The 22,472-nt window shown below is 44.5% G+C and overlaps 1 protein-coding gene across 1 annotated transcript in view; it reads right to left on the bottom strand.

Annotated features, from left to right (window-relative positions):
* The window catches only part of Sh3d19 (SH3 domain containing 19), a 104,475-nt gene that overhangs the window by 10,461 nt on the left and 71,542 nt on the right, over positions 1-22,472 (bottom strand). Inside the window, exons 8-15 of the mRNA XM_051157394.1 lie at positions 20,745-20,852; positions 16,697-16,809; positions 11,661-11,722; positions 10,192-10,456; positions 7,758-7,826; positions 7,444-7,584; positions 2,093-2,165; positions 841-971 (exon numbers count right to left, since the gene is read on the bottom strand). Coding sequence (XP_051013351.1) covers positions 841-971; positions 2,093-2,165; positions 7,444-7,584; positions 7,758-7,826; positions 10,192-10,456; positions 11,661-11,722; positions 16,697-16,809; positions 20,745-20,852 — 962 coding nt within the window. The remainder of the gene's footprint in view (positions 1-840; positions 972-2,092; positions 2,166-7,443; positions 7,585-7,757; positions 7,827-10,191; positions 10,457-11,660; positions 11,723-16,696; positions 16,810-20,744; positions 20,853-22,472) is intronic.

The raw sequence follows: 22,472 nt of genomic DNA, 5'->3' as shown, positions 1-22,472 counted from the left end.
TTTTCTACTTGAAAAATACAGATTTTCCGTTATGCTTAGGTCTTAAAGTTTCTAATGTAATGGAAAATTATTGTTTTTTTTTTTCCTTCAAAATATGCTGTTAACTTTTAGGTTAGCTTTATTGATATTTCACATATCGGGGAGTGAGTCATATTTTTCCTATTAATACAAGAATTCAAGGAGCAATCTTGTTTTGTCCCTATGTTTCACAGCTACCCAGGCTTAGCATAAAGGCCTTCAACCTACTGGAATGTGTTCACAAGTTAAGTTACTAGTGGCTATACAAATTTGATGTTTCAGTATAATTTTCTCTGATCGGACTTGAAAACATAATTATGTGAACAATCACGAATGGACCACTACCTCCAGTAAAAGTGTCTTAGCATCCTCAAGCTGACATGGCACCGCAACCCTAAAGAACATCCCTTGAGGACGGTCCAGGAGCACTTAACTTATGTTCACTAAATGTCTCAAAGAACTAACAGAAGTGCTTAAGAACCCTCCAGGGATTGACGGTCTACCAACTGATACTGCCCTACTGGGGTGCGGTGGGCCCAGCAGTGGGCACACAACTGAAGATAATGACTCCCGCTTTCCTGGACTCTGTCAATAACTGATAGGTCAGCGGTGGAGGTAGAGCCTGTGAGCCCTTTCTCCTCCATGGCTGACTGCTGACACAGCCGGTCTGTGTGGGGGAAATAACTATTTTTAAGATGCCAAACGATGATGCGAAGACAGAGATGGGGAACTCAAGGCTGTAGGCCTCTGGTTACTCGTTCCTGTCTCCCAGTCTCACTGAACTGAACGTGTGGCCAAGTGAAATAAACAAAACCCGCTTACAATGACTTTGACGTGATTGGCAGGAAATACGCCAGTCTGGTTTCTACATTTCCCTCTGTACCACTCGGCATCTATTTTTTCAAGAAGATAAACAATCTCTCCAGATGTGAGACGCAGATCGTCAGCTTCTTCTGTAACACAGAATTGGTGACACACGATGAATCGCCCCAGCTGCACATGCCATTAAAGCGGAGAACAAAGTAGCATTTAGCTCTGTCCACAGAGGCAGTGTATTCTGCTGATTTGGAGACAGACTAGATTATACTGATCAGATTAATTTTCTCATACAATTTTATGTTTAAAAAAAATTGATATTAGAGGTTCTCTTTTCTAAGGTCCGATTAGATATAGCTACAAAAGGAAACAGATTTTAAAGCCACCATTGTGCTGCCCAGTGATTCCTACTGTGCCAACACAAGTCTCCTGCTGAAAACACATTCAACACGGAAGGGCCTTTATAGACACAGCATGATCCATTTACCATTATTCCCAGTCACCCTTGAAAGCCATTCCAACCTCAAATATTAACTAGGGGAGTACTACAGCTCTTTAGGAAGGGAATTTATCTACACTAAAATAAAAATCAATCTGCCAAGTATATATAAATAAGTTGTAAATAGTTTAAAAAAAAAAACACTCATAGCCTTGGCTATGAAGGATAACTTAAAGTGATTACAAAAATGCAATACTGTAGGCCGGGCGGCCGTGGCCCATGCCTTTAATCCCAGCATTTGGGAGGTAGCGGCAGGTGGATCACTGTGAGTTCAAGGCCAGCCTGGTCTACAAAGCAAGTCAAGAACAGCCAAGGCTACACAGAGAAACTCTGTCTCAAAAAAACAAACAAAAAACCAAAACAAAACAACAAAAAAAGCAATACTGTGGTCTCATAGGTAAGTGGTGGGTGAGGCACATATTATACATTTTTTTAAAAACCCACTTTACTTATTAAATTAGAATTAACTTAATTTCAACGCTAAGCAAGTCAACGTTCTAGCCTGAGCCCCCAAACAATGGTATTTTGAGCTAAACCTTCATCACCAAGCTCAAGCTTGGAACTGGTAAGCAGTTCCTAGTTTTCTTTGAGTGGGGGAATTGCCCCCCCCCCCCACCCCCATCCTTTTCAAGGCCAGGTTTTCAGCTAAGCTTCCTGCTAAGACGGTATCTGCAGGCTAGAATTCTTAGGGCAAAATGAGGAAGAAAGGATTGGAGAGGGCAGCCCAGGGCTCCACCAATTTATTCTTTCTGCCTTTACCTGCTGAGAAATCATGGAGAACCAGAGCGTGAGGCGTGCCACTGTCAACAGGCTTCTGAGCGTGGCCTGAATCCTTGGGGGGGGGGGAAACAGAGCTGTGAGTGGTGTGCGCACGACAGACGCTGGCTTCATTCTTCACTCTGACATCATGTTTTTGTTTGTTTGTTTTCGTTAGAGTCCCCCCCAAAAGGACTGCACCACGAAAGCTAGATGCCAACCACACAAGTGATCTCGTCAAGGAATCCTTATCACCTCAAAAAACAATGTGTTCTTGCCAGTGGGGACAGAAATACATTTCAACTGCATACCGCTAAGGATTTCTTTTCAAAGATTCACTTATTTTATGCTGCGGGTGTTCTGCCTGCATGTATGTCTGTGCGCCATACAAGTGGCCGGCACCTACAGCGACCAGGAGGCAGCATCAGTTCCCCCTGGAACTGCAGTTGCTCAGAACTGAACCTGCGTCCTCTACAAAGCAGTGGTAAGTTTTTTAACCCAGAAGCCATCTTTCCAGCCCTATCAAGCATTTTGATTTAAAGGAAGAAACTAAAACAAGACAGAACTGTTTAACGTCGAAAACTTTAAAGGAAATAAAAACGAAACACCGCAGCACTTATCCTGCCTCAGAGTTGCGGGATTTGGCCGCTTTGCCTTTCGATGGTCCTCTCTCCCCCTTCCTTGTCCTTAAACCTTAAGGACGGGGCTCTCACAGCTAAGCCCATTCTGACGGAAGAGAATGAAGTCCTGTATTTGTGTTCTCGCTCTTTGTAATAATGAAAGGAGCTAATGACTTCCCACAAAAGTGTAATTCACCAAAGTACAACCAGTTCATTTATTACCACTTAACTGAATACATTCTCGGGTTTGAAAGCAGCGTTATTTCCCATGCCTGCCCGGCCTTTCTATTTAATCCAAGTGTCTTACCCAACAGCAATTCTAAGTAAATTAGCAAACAGAAGGCAGTATTCTTCAGCTAGGTGAACAGTGGCCTGGATTAGCTACAGGAGGTGAGGCTGAAGAGGGCCACTTCAGTACTGATGAGCGGTTGCTCTTCTCTTTGGTTTTACTTTCTTTCTTCCTACCCTGCCCCCCCCCCCTTCTTCTGTTACTGCTATGTGGATCAGGCTGGCCTCAAACTCGTAGAGATCCTCCTGCCTCTGCTAGGACCAAAGACCTGTGCACCATGCTCTGCTTATTTTATTTGTTTCTTTTTTTTTCTGAGACAGGGTTTCTCCACGCAGCCTTGGCTGTCCGGGACTCGCTTTGTAGGCCAGGCTGGCATCGAGCTCACAGAGACCCACCTATCTCTGCCTCTATCTGTAATCCTAGCACAGGAATTACAAGTGTGCTCCACTGCTCTCTGCTTACTTTGTTTCTTGAGACAGGTTCTTGCTATATCTCCAGGCAGGCCTGGAACTCCCTATATAGACTAGCATGGTTTCAAACTCATGATGCTCCTGCCTCAGCATCCTCCAGGGTTAGGATCATGGACATATGTCACCACGCCTGGGTTCTCAGCATCTTTATATGAAGAAGCAGGCTTATCAATGACACCATCATCACCACCATCAAATCCAGTTTAAAGGATGTTGCTTTACTTTCTTTGGTGGTGCTGGGACACCTTGCTCCGTCCGCGACCCTTGGGAGATGTTACTTAAAATCTTTCAGCACTACCAAATGTATGGAATAAATGGAGCTGGACTTTTGCACTTTTTCAGTGACCCCTGACCTCTTAGGGAGACCTCATCTCTGTCCTAGTGCACTGCCTTGATCACAGTGTACTGTGGGGAATGGCCCCCTCCTCCCACCCAGCAGCCTTTCTGTCAGATCTTTCTCGAATCCTCCTGCTCTTTTAACCACAATGCACCCCAGGGGCAAACTGTCTCTTCTTGATACAGGTAAAGCAGAACTGTAACTCAGGTTGTGGCAGTAATGGTTGGTGCAGCTTTTTATATGGGCTTACTAAGGCAAGACGAACATCTTCTTAGCTCTGCTGGCTGCCTTTGTCTAAATAATGAGCAACACGGGGGTTTTGGTAATCGTGAGCTGCTGTAGGCCTCCAGTGGCTTTCAAATGGCCATTTGTGTGATGGATTATGCCTGCGTGTGATTTTTTATCTGTTCCTGATTTACATCTGTAAGAAAAGGAACGGTATTAGGCTGATGGCCATTGACTTGGAAACAGGCAAGTCAGAGATCTACCTTAAATCTAACATGGACATGAGTCTCCAAGTGGACCAACAATCTAAATAAACGGAAGCCCAAGAAGGTCAAGACAGTGAGTGTCCTTTTTCAAGCCTTTAATGATGAGCAATGAGACTCACCAGGAGGAACAGGCTTGACAGGGCTGTCCACAAGGGGGCAGTACAACCCAGACTCTGCCACCAGGGTGCATATCTGATACGTAAACCTAAAAATACTTCAAAGGTCTTTCTACATCACAGCTAAAGAGATATTATAATGAGAAGAATAGCTAATACCAGCTGGGCGGTAGTGGCACACACTTTTAACCACAGCACTTGGGAGGCAGAGGCAGGCGGATCTCCGTGGGTTCGAGGCCAGCCTGGACTACAGAGCTAGTTCCAGGGCAGCCAGAGCTGTTACACAGAGAAACCCTGTCTCGATAAACCAAAACCAACCAACCAAACAACAATAGCTAATGCCATGGCTCATTTGACAGTCACTGTCAAAGTGCCTTCCATGCATTAGCATTAGCTTGTTTAACTTGTTAAATGTCTTAGATACAATTCCCACAAAACAAAATTTATCCATTTAGAACATGTGTGGGTTTAGAAATGCACAGAATTGTGCAACTATCATTAAAGTCTGTTGAGCATTTTTATGATTCCTCCCCGCTTCCCCACAGAACCTGTGTGAGGGCTTACGTTATGTTTTAAGTTTTAAGACTTGCTTAAGACATCAAAACTGCCTCTAACCTGTAAGCCCCACTTGCCCAAGGGCAGTAACTTCCTGGAATGCTGGGGGCTGTCGCTCATGTAAGATAATAAGCCAAATGTTCTCACTGCTGTAAACAAGGTTGGTTGTCCCAACAGCACTGGATGGGCTTGGTCACACACAGGTGGGTGGTACGCAGGCAGGAAGTACATCAGGACATGTTTGCCCCTGATTGGCGGAAGCTGGGAAGTATGTAGCCTTGTGGGTTTCTCCTTTATAAGCCTCTGACTCGTGTAATTTGGTGCCGTTCTCTGGGAATCCCTGGGATGGACTTGGCCAGAGCCCATCATCCTGGCCAGTGTTAATTAAAGCTTGCTTCAAAATTGGCTCAGAAAATTGTGGTAGTGGTCTTCTTCTCACCCAGTGCGATTAACACCTACTGTCTGGCAACTACTCCTCATCCACCCTCCCCTCGGCCCTAAGCAAACACCAATCTACTTCCTGTCCTTATGGATTTACCTTTTTTGGGTTTCCGTACAATATGTCAATTCTAAAAACAACTCCGCTGGGTGTCGCTCTACTTTCTTCCCATATGAAAAACCACAACAGAAGGCAAAGTGAAGCCACACACTCGGGGATAACCCTTCCTTTTCTCTGTGACCAGCCCTTGGGATTCAACCATGATCGGTACATTTAGTGTCTTCCGTTGAGCAGGTAGGGGAAGGTGTGCCTCGTTGGGCCTCCTCCTTCCCTGCTTTCGGTGGTCTTGACCGGGCACTGGCGCACACTAGGCGAGGGCTGGGCTGGTGGGCTACGCAAGCTTTCTTCTCAAACACTGGCAACAATCCGTACAAACACAAGGTTACCAATAGGGACAATGCATTGACCCCTGCATGCCATTTCTCTTCAAATCCACAGCCGCGACTAAGAGGAGATGTTTAAAGTGGAGGGGCTTTGGACTGTTATGCTTTTAACTTTAGCTTTAAAATTATATGTAAAAGGATAGAATTTTTTTTTTTTTTTTTTTTGGGCACTGTAACTCCTGTCATCACCAACGGCACGCTCTGAGAGAGGAAGGGCGGCTACAACAGATGGATGATGCTGGACCCAAACAGAGAAAAATGGGTAAGAGAATTTTTCCTGTGTGAACTAGTTAGAGTTTTCACATGCCAGATGCACTAGCTGAAGACATATCATCTCCCTAAAATGAGAATTTTCAGTTTCTTAGAAAAGCTTCAAAAGATAAACTGCCTTCCAAGAAGAAGGAATTAGACTAGACGATGAAGTCTAGGATGAGTAACAAACTAAATTCTTTCCTTGAGTGATTGCTGGGCTGTATTTTTTCATATGTTATCTTGAGTAACAGATACTGAAAACTTAGCTGGGTAAGCTAAAGTCTTCCAAAAACACAGCCAGAGCTGAGGGTGTCGCTCAGAAGTCGGACAGCTGCCTAGCTTCTGACCCTGAGCTGTGCTACATAAACCATCGTCAGGAATCACCGCATCGGGCTCCACAAACTCGTCAGGCTTAAATTGTGACTTGAGACACTTCATTATTTAACGAATTTATTAAATCAGAGAAATGAGGTTTATAGGTTTACAAGAAGCCACCTACCCCCTCCCCCTAGGGTCTCCTGTCACTGAGGCTGGCCTTGACCCACCCCCACAGCCCCCTCCCCCTCCCTCTCCCCCTAGGGTCTCCTGTCACTGAGGCTGGCCTTGACCCACCCCCACAGCCCCCTCCCTCTCCCCCTAGGGTCTCCTGTCACTGAGGCTGGCCTTGACCCACCCCACAGCCCCCCTCCCCCTCCCCCTAAGGTCTCCTGTTACTGAGGCTGGCCTTGACCCACCCCACGGCCATTCATCCAAGGTGAGCTTGGATTCCTGACCCTGCTTGCTGGAATTACAGGAGAGCACCCACCACCTCTTAGATTATATTTGCTTTTGTCTTATTTGTTTTGTCTTCTGAGGCAGAGTCTCTCCAAGTTCCCTGGCTGTCCTGGAACTGGCTTTGCAGACCTGGCTAGCCTAGAACTCACAGCTATCCCCCTGCCTCTGCCTCCCCGAGTGCTGGGATTAAAGGCATCGTGCGCCACCACGCCCGGCCCAGGATTCCTTTTAAAATAATTGATTCCTTCTGCTATAAAAACAACCTCTGGTACTCGATAAACAGGCTCACACTATTTAAAGGAGTAAGGAGCTTTCTCAGCTGGAAATCCGTGAGTGACCTAGCTCCCACAAGCCACCAGGACACGAAGACGGCAGATCACCCTGTAGTCTCTGGGCCAACATGATTAGAATCATTTGTTACAAAATTGGAGCAAACTGCTACTTTTATTTCCACCTTGGTTAAAATAATGCTGCTAATAAAAGAAAGCCGGGGAGGGAGGATATAATTAATAGTTCTATGGAGGTGCTGTCATGCATGACACGAAGGCGCACAATAGCCACTCCTTACGTTAGGTTGGCTTCTCGGGCGCTCGTCAAGCGGGGTGACGATCTTCATCTGGGACGGGTGGACTCTGCCAGTGCCTTCTCCCCGCTGGCATTCCAAGTAATTATTTTCTGCCTGCTTCAGGATCACAAGGACGTCCCCTCGCTGTAAAGCACAACACCGCTCTTTGAAGCAATTATTATTTAATAAAACATTATTACTTTCCCACATTTTAATCTTTGGAGCCTAAAGCATTTAATAACGAGTAATAGCAGGAACAGAGGGCAGGTTTTTTTTCTTTTTTTAAATCAGTCAGTAAAGAAAGAGCTTGACTTTACCTTACAAGAGAGTTCCGTGGGGCTTTGGGAGACAATGTCTTCATTGGCAATTCCATGAGGCACAGACAGCTTAAATGTAAACCGTAAGAGAATTATTCACGGCCCCAGACTCTCACCTGCTGCTGATCACTTAGGCTTTGGCACGTGGGCTAAAGTGAAAATTCTTCAGAAGGTGAGCGAGCTATCAAGCAGGTCTCCGTTTCTCCTGGGCACTAAAGCTCTTAGGAGGTGAAGTTGAGCCCACAGGACTGCAAGGGGTCAGTGCGGCCTCATGGACTCTTAGAAGCTCTCTGACGGGCTTTCCTGTTGGTTTCCATTTGCCTTGTAGTCTCCCTGGCAGCCAGTGTCTGTCTGCTCAAAGCCCAACCACTTCCTGTTTCCCTCAGTAGTCTGATTTTATGATTTTGTTGTTGTTGTTTGTTTGTTTGTTTTTTAATCAGGGCCCCAGGGCCAAGGGGTTCTGTTCCTGCCTTGGTAAAGGTTGGCTGGTGAGCACTTGTCAGACAATCTCTAGGACACGCACACAAAGGGTGGAGAAGGAGATTGCCTGGGGCCTTGGGCTACCAAGAGCAAAGACACAGAGCACAAGGAGGAAGCCTTGCAAAGTTGGGTCGAATAGCATCACTTCTCCACAGCTCCACAGCTCCCAGGGCTTGTGAGGCACAGATTCCCAGTAGTGTAGCCATAGGCCGTGGGAAGTGAATTTAAGGATGTATTTCATAAGGGGACCTATCACTCTAAATAGACCACAGCTTGAATTCTTGATTTCTCTGAATTCCTTAAGTGGTTTGACATTAGACAACTCCGCAGAACCCCAAGTGAAACCTGGCTCCCTTACAGTAAACAATCTTGGCATAGGATGACCAAAGCAAATAGAGGCCGTACCCACTAACTAACACTGTGTTCACGGTACGGTAAAATGGTGTGTGGACTCGATGGCAACTGTTCTGTGTTAAAATCCTAGTTTTGCTGCTAACTGGCCTAAGTCTCCATCTTGGTCTCATTTTCCGTATTTGTATAATGGGATAATAATGTATCCAATCTACAAGGTTAGTTTTGAATAGTGTCTAGCTAATAATTAGTTCTCAATACATATATCAATGACTGTTTTAGTTTATTTGTTAAATAGTCTATCCCAAAGACTATACCTTGGGTTTGGGGAGTTAAAATTTCATTAATTCATACTTCATCTTAGCTGAGGGGGTGGGAGACAGGCAACAAATAGATTTTATATATTTAAATGATTGTGAATATATTATCTGTTTTTATGTTTATTCTCTTCTCAAAACCTGAATTAGCTTAAAGTAAAAAAACAAAACAAAACAAACAAAAAACAAAAAACACAACAACAACAACAACCCCCCCGCCCCCCCCAAAAAAACACTTTCTGGCTTGATGGAAATGCAGAACATGATAAAATTACTAACCGCTGTTAAGCGCAGAACTGCCATACAAATATTTTAAAAACATAAACAGTCCTCCCTACCCACTTCTAAGTTAATTTTCATACTTTTCTAGGTCGACCTGACCACACAGAAAACAAATCAATTCTGTCTGCCATTTTTTGGAAACACAGGCAAAAGTCATTTGGTGAGGAGGAGGAGGAGGGGGGAACTTCCAAAGAGAACAAAATTAATATTCAACTACCTCAATTACTGATAAGAACTTTTAACTAGTAGCTATTAAATGGGCCATGATAATTATGCTTACAGAATGGGGGAAAACTGTAAGAAAGTCCATTGATCTCAATAAAAGCTTAATTTCTACCTCATTTAAATGCTACTCAGTTAGTGGGCAAAGCAGCTGTAAAGTATAAACTACACCAGGAGATGAACCATAGCATTTGCCACCTTCTCCCATGGCAGACCCTACTGTGCCAGTGAGCCAGAGTCCCATCTGCCTGCTGTCCCTCTCCTGTGTTTCTCTTGTTACTGATACCTGCCTTGAAAACCCAGGGCTTTTGTTGTTTTCTTTTTTAAAGATTTGTTTTACGTGCATGAGCATTTTGCTCACACTTGTGTCCAGGCATCATGTGTGTTCTGGAACTAGAGTGAGGGGCAGTGGTGAAGTGCTAGGAGGGTGCTGGGAATCGAACTGGAGTCCTCTGCAAGAACAAGTGCTCCAAACCGCCGAGCCATCTCTCCAGCACCAGAGAACTGAGGTTATGTGGCAGCCTACTTCTTTCAAGCCATCCCCACACTTGCTCTTATCACATTCCTAAGGGTTACAGGTCTTTCTTCTCCTAGTACAAAGCCCTTAAGTACCAACGTTTCTAAAGACCAGTCTTCAGGGTCTCTTTGTGTAGCCCTGGCTGTCCTGGACTCTCTTTGTAGACCCGGCTGGACTTGAACTCACAGTGATCCGCCTGCCTCTGCCTCTAAGTGCTGGGATTAAAGGCGTGCACCACCATGCCCGACCTAAAGTCCAGTCTTACCATGTACTTCCTGTAGAGGGGGTGCCCTGGTTTGGGACGAGGGGGTAGCACCGGATCTTGGTTCTTAAAGACTTGACTCTTGGCTTTTGAGAGGCCAGATGCCAAGTGACTCTGCTTTCTCTGAAGATCCATGTCAGAAGAGGACCGACTAAAAGGCAGATTTTTACTTGATGATTTGGTTGCTGAAAGTTTAGGAGGGGGTGGTCTCTCAGGGGCCCCTTTGGGAGGAGGCCTCCAAAGTGGAATGACTTTTCCGTGTACAGGTCTGAAAGGCAAAGGGGGAGCCATGAGTCATCTAGATTCTGTTTGATCCTTTTACACACACACACACACACACACACACACGCACGCACGCACGCGCACACACACACACGCACAACCTGGTGGCAGCATGAGGAGCTTCTCTGCTAGTGGGATACAATTTCCAGAAACTGCAGGGTATGCTGTTTTTTGAGCAAATGACTGTTGCATTAAACATTATATTAGAGGAAATGCCACAATGCTCCAGCTACCTCTTACCTTGCACTGGAGACAAACACGCATTTACTGCCACGAGACATCCCAGGCCCCAGCTGCTGCTAAACACACGATTTCAGGAAGCTAAATGCTTTCTACTGCAGTCTGAGACAAAAGCTTATACACACGACACTATCAGGTATATGTGCTTAGGTCCTTTGCATAATTAGAAAAGGAACAGCAACCCCCCCTAATGTTCACATTATAGGCCTTAGTATTAAAACTCTTAATTCAGCATACAGAAAGTCCTCAAGGGGGCAGGAGAGATGGCTCAGCGGTTAAGAGCACCAACTGCTCTTCCAGAGGTCCTGAGTTCAATTCCCAGCAACCACATGGTGGCTCACAGCCATCTATAATGTGATCTAATGTGTATTGTATACATCATAAATAGATAAATCTTAAAAAAAAAAGTTCTGCAAATGGAATAGGACAGATATTGCTTTGAAAGCACTTTCCTAATCTCTAAATGGTAATAAATTTCAGCACGGCCATGCCTTCTGAAAGCGTGACAGCCTTTGTTCATAAACTTCTAGAGCTCAGGGGACAGACAGGTCACCTCTGAGCTCCCTTCAGTGCTGCTGAGAAACAGGCCTGCCTCTCCTAACAGGAGGGCGTTTATGAGATTCCAGAAGAGGAACTGTTATTTTAGTTTGGAAAGCTGTCTTGTTTATTTGGAAGAAGTATCAGAGACTCATGTTTGTGCTCTGTAGGTTTTTGGATCTTGTTAAAAGAAGAAAAAAAAAAAAAAAAAAAAAAAAAAAAAAAAAAAAAAAAGATCAGAGACTCCCAGAACTTGCTGTCACAAGCAGACTATGGGCTGGCGGCCTGGGCAGACTCACAGGTGTCTCTCCAAGACAAGATCTAAGGCGCACAGCCCAGCATCTGGATGAGAACAAACGAGAGCCAGTTTTCCAAGCAGTCCCCTCCCGCCAACTTTCCCACATCTTACCCACCTTGGTGGCAGCCTGGGGGGTCCTTGTACCGAGCCTCCCGATTCGCTGGCTTGCTCCGGTTCCTACAAATGTCACAGAGTACTCTTTAGTCAAGACTAACCTAAAGCAAGAGTTTTCAAGAGGAGCTGGGGTCAACTTTTGAGGTGAGTCTCTTATGTAGGAAAGCTGTGAAGTTGCTGAGAGCAGCTGAGAAGGACTCTCAGTATCTCTCTCTCTCTCTCACACACACACACACACACACATATGTAAAAAATATACACATAAATAATTCTTTCTTTCTATCTATCTATCTATCTATCTATCTACCTATTTTTGAGACAGGGTTTCACTTTGCTGGCCTGGAAGACATAGACCAGGCTGGCCTCGAACTCAGAGATCCACTTGCCTCTGTCTCTAGAGTCCTAGGATTAAAGGCATGCTCTATCATGCCTAGCCCATAAAGCAATATTTTTAAAAAAGACTTTAAAAAAAAATGTGTATGACTCTTTTGCTATTCATGTCTGTGAAACCACACGTGTGCCTGGTGCCCTCAGCAGAGTGGGTCAGGCGTCCTAGAAAGTGGTTTTTTTCTTTTCCTGCTAGAGCTTGCTGGCTTCGGTTTTAGTCTATGGCATTTCTTCATCTCAATTATGGCAGAAAACAGACAGTCCTGAGTTTGAACCAGGGAGAGTGAAGTAGGTGGCTGTGTGGCTTGGGGCAGTCAGAGCTCATCTCCTTGCGGTGTAGCTTCAAAACAAGCAGTGGGGTTTGAACTGAAGAAGTTGAGGAAGGCCTGTGAGGAGAGCCGGAAGGGCAGAGGAGAAGGGGGTGTCTGCAGACCGCGGACAGGCTTCCACGGGCTGCTGAGGGCTTTGTGGAAAGATGGGGGGTGGGGGGTGGGTGGGGTAGGGGGGGGTGGGTGGGTGGGGGGGAAGGCAGTGTGTCTAGTTGACTCTGCATCCTAATAATAGACAGGAGAGTTTGGAGGTGGGGCGTGAAGAGAGATTTCCCACAGGAGGGGGCTCGGCTGGTCTGTTTCAAAGGTTTTCAGAACATGTCATAGGTCGAAGGTTCTGTTGAGTGGGAAATGGGAAAAAAAAAAAAATCTCAAATCCAAACCCAAACAGGCCTTTTTGTTCTTTTCGTCTGGAAAAGTTCTAACTAAATTGTTCCTTTATTTTATTTTTTCCAATTGAAAACTGAAAAAATTTACCACTAAGACCAACTTTCCTTTTCCTATTTCCTGTTCCCCCCCAAAAGACAGGGTTTCTCTGCGTAGCCCTGGCTGTCCTGCACTCACTTCGTAGACCAGGCTGGCCTCAGACTCACAGAGATCCACCTTCCCCTGCCTCCCTGATGCTGGGATTACAGGCGTGTGCCACCATGCCTGGCTCCCTTTCACACTTTTTAAGACCCCAGTATACACCCATGGAATACTGTCTCTAAGACTTTAAAGGGAACATGTTCTGGCCCTTTAAAATTACTCTGCATTAACAATTACTTAGTTATTGCTAAGAAATCTTTGGGCAAATTCAACCTGTTTTATCCCTATAACAAATGACTTTAAACTTCTTTCCATGATTTTTAAATTCATGCTATTTATAACATTTCCCTAAATACCAAGTGATTAATCGCCAATAACTATGATAATTTAAACATGCTTCGATGTCTTAAAACCTCATTTTTTAAAAAACAAATTAAGCTTGCCCTTAAAACTTGGCTTCACTAATGAGTTCAGTTAATGTAGTGAGGCAAGCCACCAGCTCATAAACCCTGCAATATTCCAGCATATAACCCATGCCTTTTAAATACGCTGCGGCCCGTAATTCTTCCTGACAATATTGCTCTGATAAAATGCACATCTCTCCTTGGCCACCTTTGAGATGAAAGCAAACAAACTTTATCAGGGAAGGAGAACTTTATTGATTTTCCTCAAAATTAGTTGTGGGACGTGCCTTAATAATTAAGGGAAATTTCAGCAAAACCATTAACGTGTATACATCATATGGCATATGATCCTGAGGCTCTTCTCTCATTTGTTTTCAGCAAGGCTTTACTACAACTGAGCTACATCCCACATCCCAAGTATGTAGGAAATTTAAAATGCCTTTCAAAAATTTACTTATTTATTGTTATATGTATGAGTGCTCTATCTGTACATACACTTTCAGGCCAGAAGAGGGCACCAAATCAGAATACAGATGGTTGTGAGTCACCTTGTGGTTGTTTAGAATTGAACTCAGGACCTCTCAAAGAGCAGACAGTCCTCTTAACCACTGAGCCATCTCTCCAGCCCTAAAATATCTTGTTGATCTTTCACTTTTGACAAACTTTAAGTTGGAACAAGGAAGGCATATCCTGGAAGACACTGCCATATGTGACACCCCTTGACAGCGAGTGAGGTGGCCCCGATTGCAGTGCTTGGCTGAGTGTTTGCTCATTTTGGGCTGGTGCCCAGCCTCTGCCAACAGCCCTCGGAGATTACTGGTTATGGTTTCCCCTCTTCAGCATTCCACACACACTGTGAAGCCTTTCTGTAGCGCTTTAGTTTTTTTTTTTTTTTTTTTTTTTCTAATTCTGATACCCTGGAACTCTGGCATCTGAGATGATGGCTGAGTTCCTGGCTGAGGTGTCTTTCTGCTCATAGCATTTCTATGGATGCCTTTGACTCACCATCTGCATTAGAATCATACTTTTAGAAAAATTCCTTTTTTTTCTTCAAAAATTTATTTTTGAGATGTACAGCTTGAATGGGGGTAGAACTCAGGACTCTTCTGTCTTAGTGTCTCCAAGTATTAAGGTACCAGGTGAGGGTCAGCAGGCCCAGGTAGTCCCAGTTTTTTTTTTTTTTTTTTTGCTTTTTTGTTTGGTTTTTTTTTTCTTTTCTTTTCTTTTTCTTTCTTTTTTGTGTAACCTTGGCTATCCTAGACTCACTTTGTAGACCAGGCTGGCCTTGAACTCACAGAGATCCGCCTACCTCTGCCTCCCAAGGGCTGGGGAGTCCCAGGTTTTTGTGGCATTTAAAAAGGGGTAGCTATTTTCCCTTCTCCCTAGACCACATGCGCGTCACACGTGTGTGAGAACTGTGGAGCACCTGGTTTAGGTAAGCTTCGTAGGAGCTGACGTTCCCTCTTGAAGCAGAGCTGGGCGTCAGACTGTCTCAGGCTGTGCTCTGTGCCTGGACACTGACTTGAGCTATGACATGTTTCCTGATGCTCCAGTAATGTCAGCAGCTTGGGGATGCTTTGCGATGACCAGAGGGCACACAGCTCCAGCGACCCCCAACGGGACCCTGGAGTCCATTGCTTAAGTGATGGAAGTGAGATGTGGTAACTGCAGCCATCAGAGCGGATGGAAAGTTCCCTGGCATCCGTCGGAGATGAGTTTTGTCGGGTGGGCTGGCTTTTGTGAAAAGGGACAGTTGGTAAAGGCTGTGTATCCTCCTAGACTGCGACACTGACACTTTCTACAAGCTTCCCCTTCGCTCTAGTCCTTACGGCTGCAGATCTAAATAAACTCAGTAACTGTAATTCTCAAAACAAATATTGTTAGGCAAATGTTTCACTTTAGTCTCTAGAAGTCACACTTGTGACTTCAGGAAAACCACCAAACTGAACTTATAATCTGTTTCTTCATGCCCCTCTCTCCAGACTGTGTCTATGACTGTCTGCACATGCGAGCATGCACACGGCCCTGACTCCCGCTGTGATGGGTGTAGGGCAGGATTTCCTCATGTTTATGTGGGGCTGAGATGTAGTTATGGACTCAGGGGCTCTCTTGGGTGGCTTAGTTTATCCAAACATTTTTACTTTTAAATGTAGGTGTCGCTCTTGGACTGCCCTATACCACAGGTGGGGATCCGAGTGTTCCCAAAGCTTTGTTATCCATAGAACCCATCGCGTCACTGATGGGCGAGTGCACACTTGCTCATCACATTCTCAGTCCTTTCACAAACCTTTCCAGAGCAGAAGCCAGAGACCTTTGCAAGCAACTATTCCTCCGTTGACATTTGGGATCACAGTATGGTAGGGGCCCTACTATCTGCTTTTGGGCTTTCTTGGCCCAGTTTTAATAAAAATTTATTATCAAGTACTTTGAAGATACAAATGATCACTAAATTTTAATTCATCCTACAGAAGAATCTCATTAACTTGGTATTGGCTAATTTAATTTAATGTCTTTTTCAAAGAAATTTCTCTCCACTAGATGATTAGATGGGTTTGCCTGTATGGTGAGCACGGTTAATGCACAGGGTAAAACTATTATAAAAATTGAGCTGAATTGGTTTAAAGACTTTAAGAATTGATTTCTCTTGAAACAAGCCATAAAGATTGCCCACCAAAAGGAAAATTTAAAAAACACATGAGGGAATAGAATTAAAAATGGTTGAAATTAAAAAACATATTTAAAAATGTTCTAGGCATGTTATCAAATGGATAGAAAAGCATCATATTTTAATTAAATTTTTTTCTTAAATTTCAAGAGGAAAGTTCTTAGGGTACTTATCTTAAATTATTATTTTTTAATAAAAATAGATGAGTGTTTTAAACAAAAACTAACAATTTCCCTAATTTATTTCTACAAATATTAAAGCTTTTGGGGAAGTTTTAATAAGCTCATTATTATTATTATAATATCATGTAGAAGACAATGCCATTATATTGGTACAGGAGAAATTATTTTATAATGAAGTAGCATGAATGAACCCAATCCTTCTATAGGGACTTGTAAAATTTTGAGAGCCGGGTATGGTGGCGCACGCCTGTAATCCCAGCACACTGGGAGGCAGAGGCAAGTGGATCTCCGTGAGTTCGAGGCCAGCCTGGAGTACAAAGCGAGTCCAGGACAGTCAGGGATACACAGGAAACTCTGTATTGAATAAACCAAATGTATATACAGAACATAACATTAAGTTAAATACACGAAGTTTAGCAACTGGATTCTCATAAAATGTTTCTAAAAACCTAGCAATGGTAAGACAATTTAAACAGCAACTGAGCATGCAGAACTGGCTCAGAGCTCCGTATTAGGCCTAACAACGTCTCCGTGTCACTTACTGGGTTTCTAGTTCTGTCAGGATTACTGAGCTTTCCAGATATTGCACCATGAGTGTTTCCGACAGGCTTTTCGGCAGGAAGAGGAGGTGGGTTTTGTGGATCCTCCTGTAAACCTGGGGGGAAGACAGAAGACCGAAGTTTTGTTCTTTAGTTGTGCTAGGCACATTTCCAGCACCCAGTTGCCACAGGGGGATAGCGGCCACCATGACAGCCAGCACAGACACGGTAATCTCGGGGAACAATATGCTACTTAAGAAAACTGAGAGAACTGTTTAATTTATTGATGTCGGTAACTGTTGGGTTTGTTTGAACCAAAAGCCTGTGCTCATTCTAGTAAGACATGGTCCTTAGTAGGCAGAGTACCCAACCCTCCCCCACTCACAAATAATTATTTCTGATAATTTAGGTTAATGGCCATAATTAGCCTCAATTACAGAAATAATACCTACATCCAAACACTTAGCTCAGTAATACTAACTTACTTTAAAGTACAAAAATAGAGATGATTAGATTCAATTATTGCCATATAATTAAAAATCCGTGTGCAGGAATACGTCATGAGGGGATGACTGTACCATACTGCAGGAGGCTAAAGCCACCTTTAACACTGTCTGTGTGTGCAGTCACTGAAAGCATATGGGAATTCTCATTTGTTCACATGAACATTTGCAATATCCAGCTCCAACGAAGAAACTTCTAACACGAAGACGATCCTGTTTTATCCATAAGACAGGAAAAACATTCCCAGAGCGAGAAAAATGCCCAAGCCAGCCACTAGGAAAACAGCGATTCAAGACAGGCAAGTGTTTGTAGTGAGAGGCAGGGTCGCTCTGGATAGGAAGGACACACAGGATCATGCAAGTCAGTCACCTTCCTGCACGCTCTCCCACTGTGACGGGTCATCATTCTCACAAGAAACAGACCACGTTATTTAAAAGCTTGCTGTGGGAGTAAGCAAGAAGTGAGCTACCCGCTAACTTGCAGGAAGGACACAGGGAGGTAATGTGTCCTGGTAATGGGTTGTGACGGGCTCCAGAGATACAGTTCCAGTTTTAACACAGCCAGCGAAGGTACCTGGCAAGGGTCTGAAAGAACGCAGGCGATCAGCTATATGTATAAACGGGGAAGGATGTGGTAGCTTCCAGGGGAAGGAGATGACGGGTTCTAAGACTACAAGAGGCTTTGCACCACAAAGCTGTTCTTTTCTTCCCTGTCCATCCCAAATCTCGGCTCAGCGGTTAAGAGCATCGGCTCCTTTCCCACAGGGCCCAGGTTCAGTTCACAGCACCCACACGGCAGCTCACAACCGTCTCTCATTCCAGGTCCGCGGTATCTGACATCTGCTATCTTTTTCACAGACCATGGTACACAGGCTGCCAAATCACCCATTTGAAAAATAAACAATTTAAAAATTTGTACTAGTAGAATTTTGGAGAAATGGCTTTTGCTCGACCTAACTCTTTGGAAGCATTTTGGCACGTCAATTCACTCATGCCCACCAGGGCAGATTTACTTTTTTTTTTTTTTTTTTTTAAACAGTTCCTGGGGCTTTGTTTGGAAAATAGTTTAAGCTGGCTTCTTAGCTTATCCTTTCATGATTTCGGAGTTGCCAACCCAGCTTAGGAAAAGTAACCAGTAGGCCTGACACTGCTCACCCTCAGGAAGGCCTGCTCACACCTGTGCTGTTAGCTCCCTCAGAACTTGGACTGCATGACGGGACCAACCATCTTTTATTGATTGATTTTTCTGTGATGGGGGTTTCTTTGTGTCACCTTCGCTGTCCTGGAACTCACTCTGTAGACCAGGTTGGCCTTGAACTTAGAGATCTATCTGCCTCTGCCTCCTGAGAGCTGGGATTAAAGGCATGCGCCACCTGGAACCAACCAACCATCTTTAGAGCTAACAGATCAGAAAAACCCGGCTCACACTCACCCGTTATTTTCTTCCAAACATCTGGAACTTTAGACTCTGTCCAGGTTCCCAAGGGTGGCTATGTAACCAGCCCTCAGTAACAACCGCAGGTAAAGCATCTCTGGCAAGCTGTGCTGTTTGACCGCACTGTGTGTGTTGTCCTAGCTCACCGTAGGGAGAGTGGAGTACGCCTGCGTGGTGTGGCTTTACTGGAAGAATCCTGAAAGCGTATACCTGGTTTTGCCACACTGTACCCATTGCTGGATTCTGTCTCATTTGCTTTATCAGTAATAAGTCATAACCGTGACTACTGAGTCCTGGGAGGGGTCCTAGTGATCCACCCGACTTGGCGTTGGTCTTGGGGACACTGGCATTACAGCAAACCTACGAATAATAGTCATGGCCGACGGCGTAACTCGGAGCAAACCCCTTCCCACATGAGGTTTCTGTAATATTAGTGATCTTTATATTTTACTATGTCTGTTAAATCCACAATACAAGCACAAGGTAACAGCACACAGGTAAACAACAACAATGCTACTCCTTTCTGGACTATGTTACAGTGTCAAAAGCGACTATGTCACCATTTCCTTAATCAACACTACAATATAACCTTCCAAGAAGCAAGGCTTGCTGGGTTTTGAGAGCCTTGGCTTTTCTCCTCATTTTTCACAGGCACTCTTGCCACTGGCTGAGCGCCGTCAGTGACTAACAGAACCATCAAGAGACTAAAACCAATATGATGCTTCTCAGAAGTATTTTAGAGAAAAGCCAGTCCCCTAAAGTTCAGTGTATGCCCCTGTACACTCCCAGGGCACTCCAGCCATAGGCACATGCCTGTGTTAGGAGGACTGAGCAGGACCGCCTGTCAGACAGGAGCGACTGCATCCCTGGGTCACATAAAAGCTCTGCAGGCACGATGAAGCCAGAGGCCATGGAAAGCTGAGTGGTGATTTCCAGCAATGCCAGAAACTGCTCAGGAACCTGTTCTCTCATCCCCATCCCCCCTTCCTTCCTTCCTTCCTTCCTTCCTTCCTCCTCCCTCTCTCTACCTACCTCCCTTTCTTTCTTTCTTTCTTTCTTTCTTTCTTTCTTTCTTTCTTTCTTTCTTTCTTTCTTTCTTTCTCCCCCTCCTCCCCCTCTCTCTTAAGTCTCTTGTAGACCTGGCTGGCCTCGAACTCCCTATGTAGCCAAGGATGACCTTGAACTTCTGCTCCTTTTGCCCTAACCTTCTCAGTGCTAGGATTACAGGAGTGCACCATCTCTCCTAGTTTTAATCACTGCCAGGAATTGAACCCAGGACTTCCAGCATGCTAGGCAAATACTTTACCAACACAGTTCCATCCCCAACCCTAAATATCAATTTTTCTTTTTGAAGTACTATGAAAGCTGCTATGTAATTTCATTTATTGTAAGATTAAAAAAAAGTCAACTAGGGAAGTACACAAAAACCTAGTGTTATACTAATTTAAAAATGGTCTTTATTTTTGCAATTTAGTCATTTTAAGACAGAAGTATAATTGTTAGATGTTTCTAAAGCTTGTGGGTACAATTCTTTTTTTTTTTTTTTTTTTTGGTTTTTTGAGACAGGGTTTCTCTGTGTAGCCTTGACCATCCTGGACTCACTTTGTAGACCAGGCTGGCCTCGAACTCACAGCGATCCGCCTGCCTCTGTCTCCCGAGTGCTGGGATTAAAGGCGTGCGCCACCACGCCTGGCTTGTGGGTACAATTCTTTGAGCAACTCACACACCGCCATATGAAGACTGAGTGGACTGGAACACAGTACCCCTAATAGGCATATATAAATTCATTTGCTATTAGTTTCATTGCTCCCCCCCACCTCCCGCCCCCATCTTCACCACATGCACCTGTCTGGTTACTATGACTGTTCTCAGCTTCACAGTTGCTTAGTCTCTTTGTTTAAAATCAATCTTATAGAAATACAGAACTCAAATTTTCAGTGATAATTCTCCAAAAGAAACGGTGAGAGGACACCTTGCTCTAGGATGCCTGTAACTGAATAACCAACAGCAGCTTACACATAATTTCAAAAGCAGACATTGATAAGTCAATTCAGATTTCTCCGAGGCTCCGAGGCTCCGGGAGGGTAAACTGAGAAGGCAGAGAAGTGCTTACATTTTCCTGGTTTGGCTGGGATTCGAATTACAGTAGGCTTCCTGGTGGGTGCTGGCTGAGCGGCTCTTTCTTTTGTTGGTTCTGTTTTTGTGGGAAGCTGAAAGGGATCTAATGAAAAACATAGTTTACTTTGCATGTTTTAGTTAACACAGATTCAAACAAAAAAGCCTCATTCATAATTTAAGAGTCATATTTTTCATGCCCCAGGGAAAACTATTCATGGATAAACAAAATCTCAGTTTGCGGAGACAAAAACAAAGTTGGAGCTCATAAAAGGAAATAATTTAGTACCCTGTAAATAATTCATATGGCTTTTCTTCCTCTCTGATGAGAGAGATCCAGGACAATCCTGAATTATGTAGAAGCTGGCTTTCGGGGGGAGCGCACTCATTTCATGTCTGTCTGTCTGCAAATGAGGGGCAACTGCAACAGGCAGTCTTTCCAAACAGCAAGGACCCCCAGGTCCCAGGAGGGCTGCAACACTGTGCTCACTTGCCAGGGGTGCGCTCACCAGCGGCCTCATCCTCCTCTGCCTAAGACCTGACACTGGGAAGGGCCCAGTTGTCTCAGATTTAGTTTAGTCAGGCTACACTTTCAGGCGAAGATATACGACTTAGCATTTCTCTATCTTTGTTAATTTATTTTAAGTAAATCAGATATACGTTTTTTTAAATAAAAAAACGTAACTAAAAACCCATTTTTTTAAAAGAGAAAGAAATGAACTTTAATGTAAATGCTCTTTTCATTATTTCAGAATTATGTCTATAAAAATGTTTGTATGTGGGGCTGGAGAGATGGCTCAGCGGTTAAGAGCACTTGCTGCTCCTGCAGAGGACATGGGTTCAGTTCCCAGCACCCACATCAGTCTTGGAACTCCAATTCCAGAGGATCCACTGCCTCTTCTGGCCTCCATGGGCACTAGGCACACATGCGGTACATAACGCATGGAGGCACGCCCTCATATAAATAAATCTTTAAAAAATGTTTGTAAGTGTGGTGCATGCATGTGTGTGTGTGTGTGTGTGCGTGCGTGTATATGTGTATGTGTGCTGGTTCACATGCATGTGCACATGGTGCAGAGGTCTGAAGAAGATGCCTGGTGTCCTGCTCCGTCCTTCTTATGCCTTTGAGGCAGGCTATTTGGTGAACCTGAAGCTGGCAGCTTTTTGTGTAGAATGACTGGCTCCAGTGATCTGTTTATCTTTGCCCCCACTTTATGTTGGGGTTACAGATGCACAGGCCCATACTTGGACTCCATGTGGGTACTGGGGATCCATATTCAGGCCCTCATGTTTGTGCAGCAAGCACTCACCTCATACCCACTGAACTGTCTCCCCAGCTTTCCTATATACATCTTTTTGGTGGGGGGGAGATGGGAAACCCAAGGCTTGGGACATAGGTCAGTTGGTAAAAGGCTTGTCATGCTAACATGAAGACCTGGTCCAATAGCTAGAATCCAAAGCTTGCTGCCCTGAGGAAGTAGAGACAAGAGGATGCTTGCAAGCCAATACAGCAGAGAAGGGGAGCTCGGGGTTCAGTGAGAGACCCTGTTTAAGGAAAAAAGGGAAGAGCAACAGAGGAAGACACTTAATGTCTGCCTCTGGACTCTGCAGGCACACAGATGTGGTACCACATGGACAGACAGATGGACAACCAGCCACACACACACACACACACACACACACACACACACACACACACACACATTACAAAACTAATTTTTAAGAA

Source organism: Acomys russatus, chromosome 15 (genome assembly GCF_903995435.1).
Source record: "Acomys russatus chromosome 15, mAcoRus1.1, whole genome shotgun sequence".
In the NCBI taxonomy this organism is placed as follows: Eukaryota; Metazoa; Chordata; class Mammalia; order Rodentia; family Muridae; genus Acomys; species Acomys russatus.
This window is presented reverse-complemented; position numbering and strand designations above follow the sequence as displayed.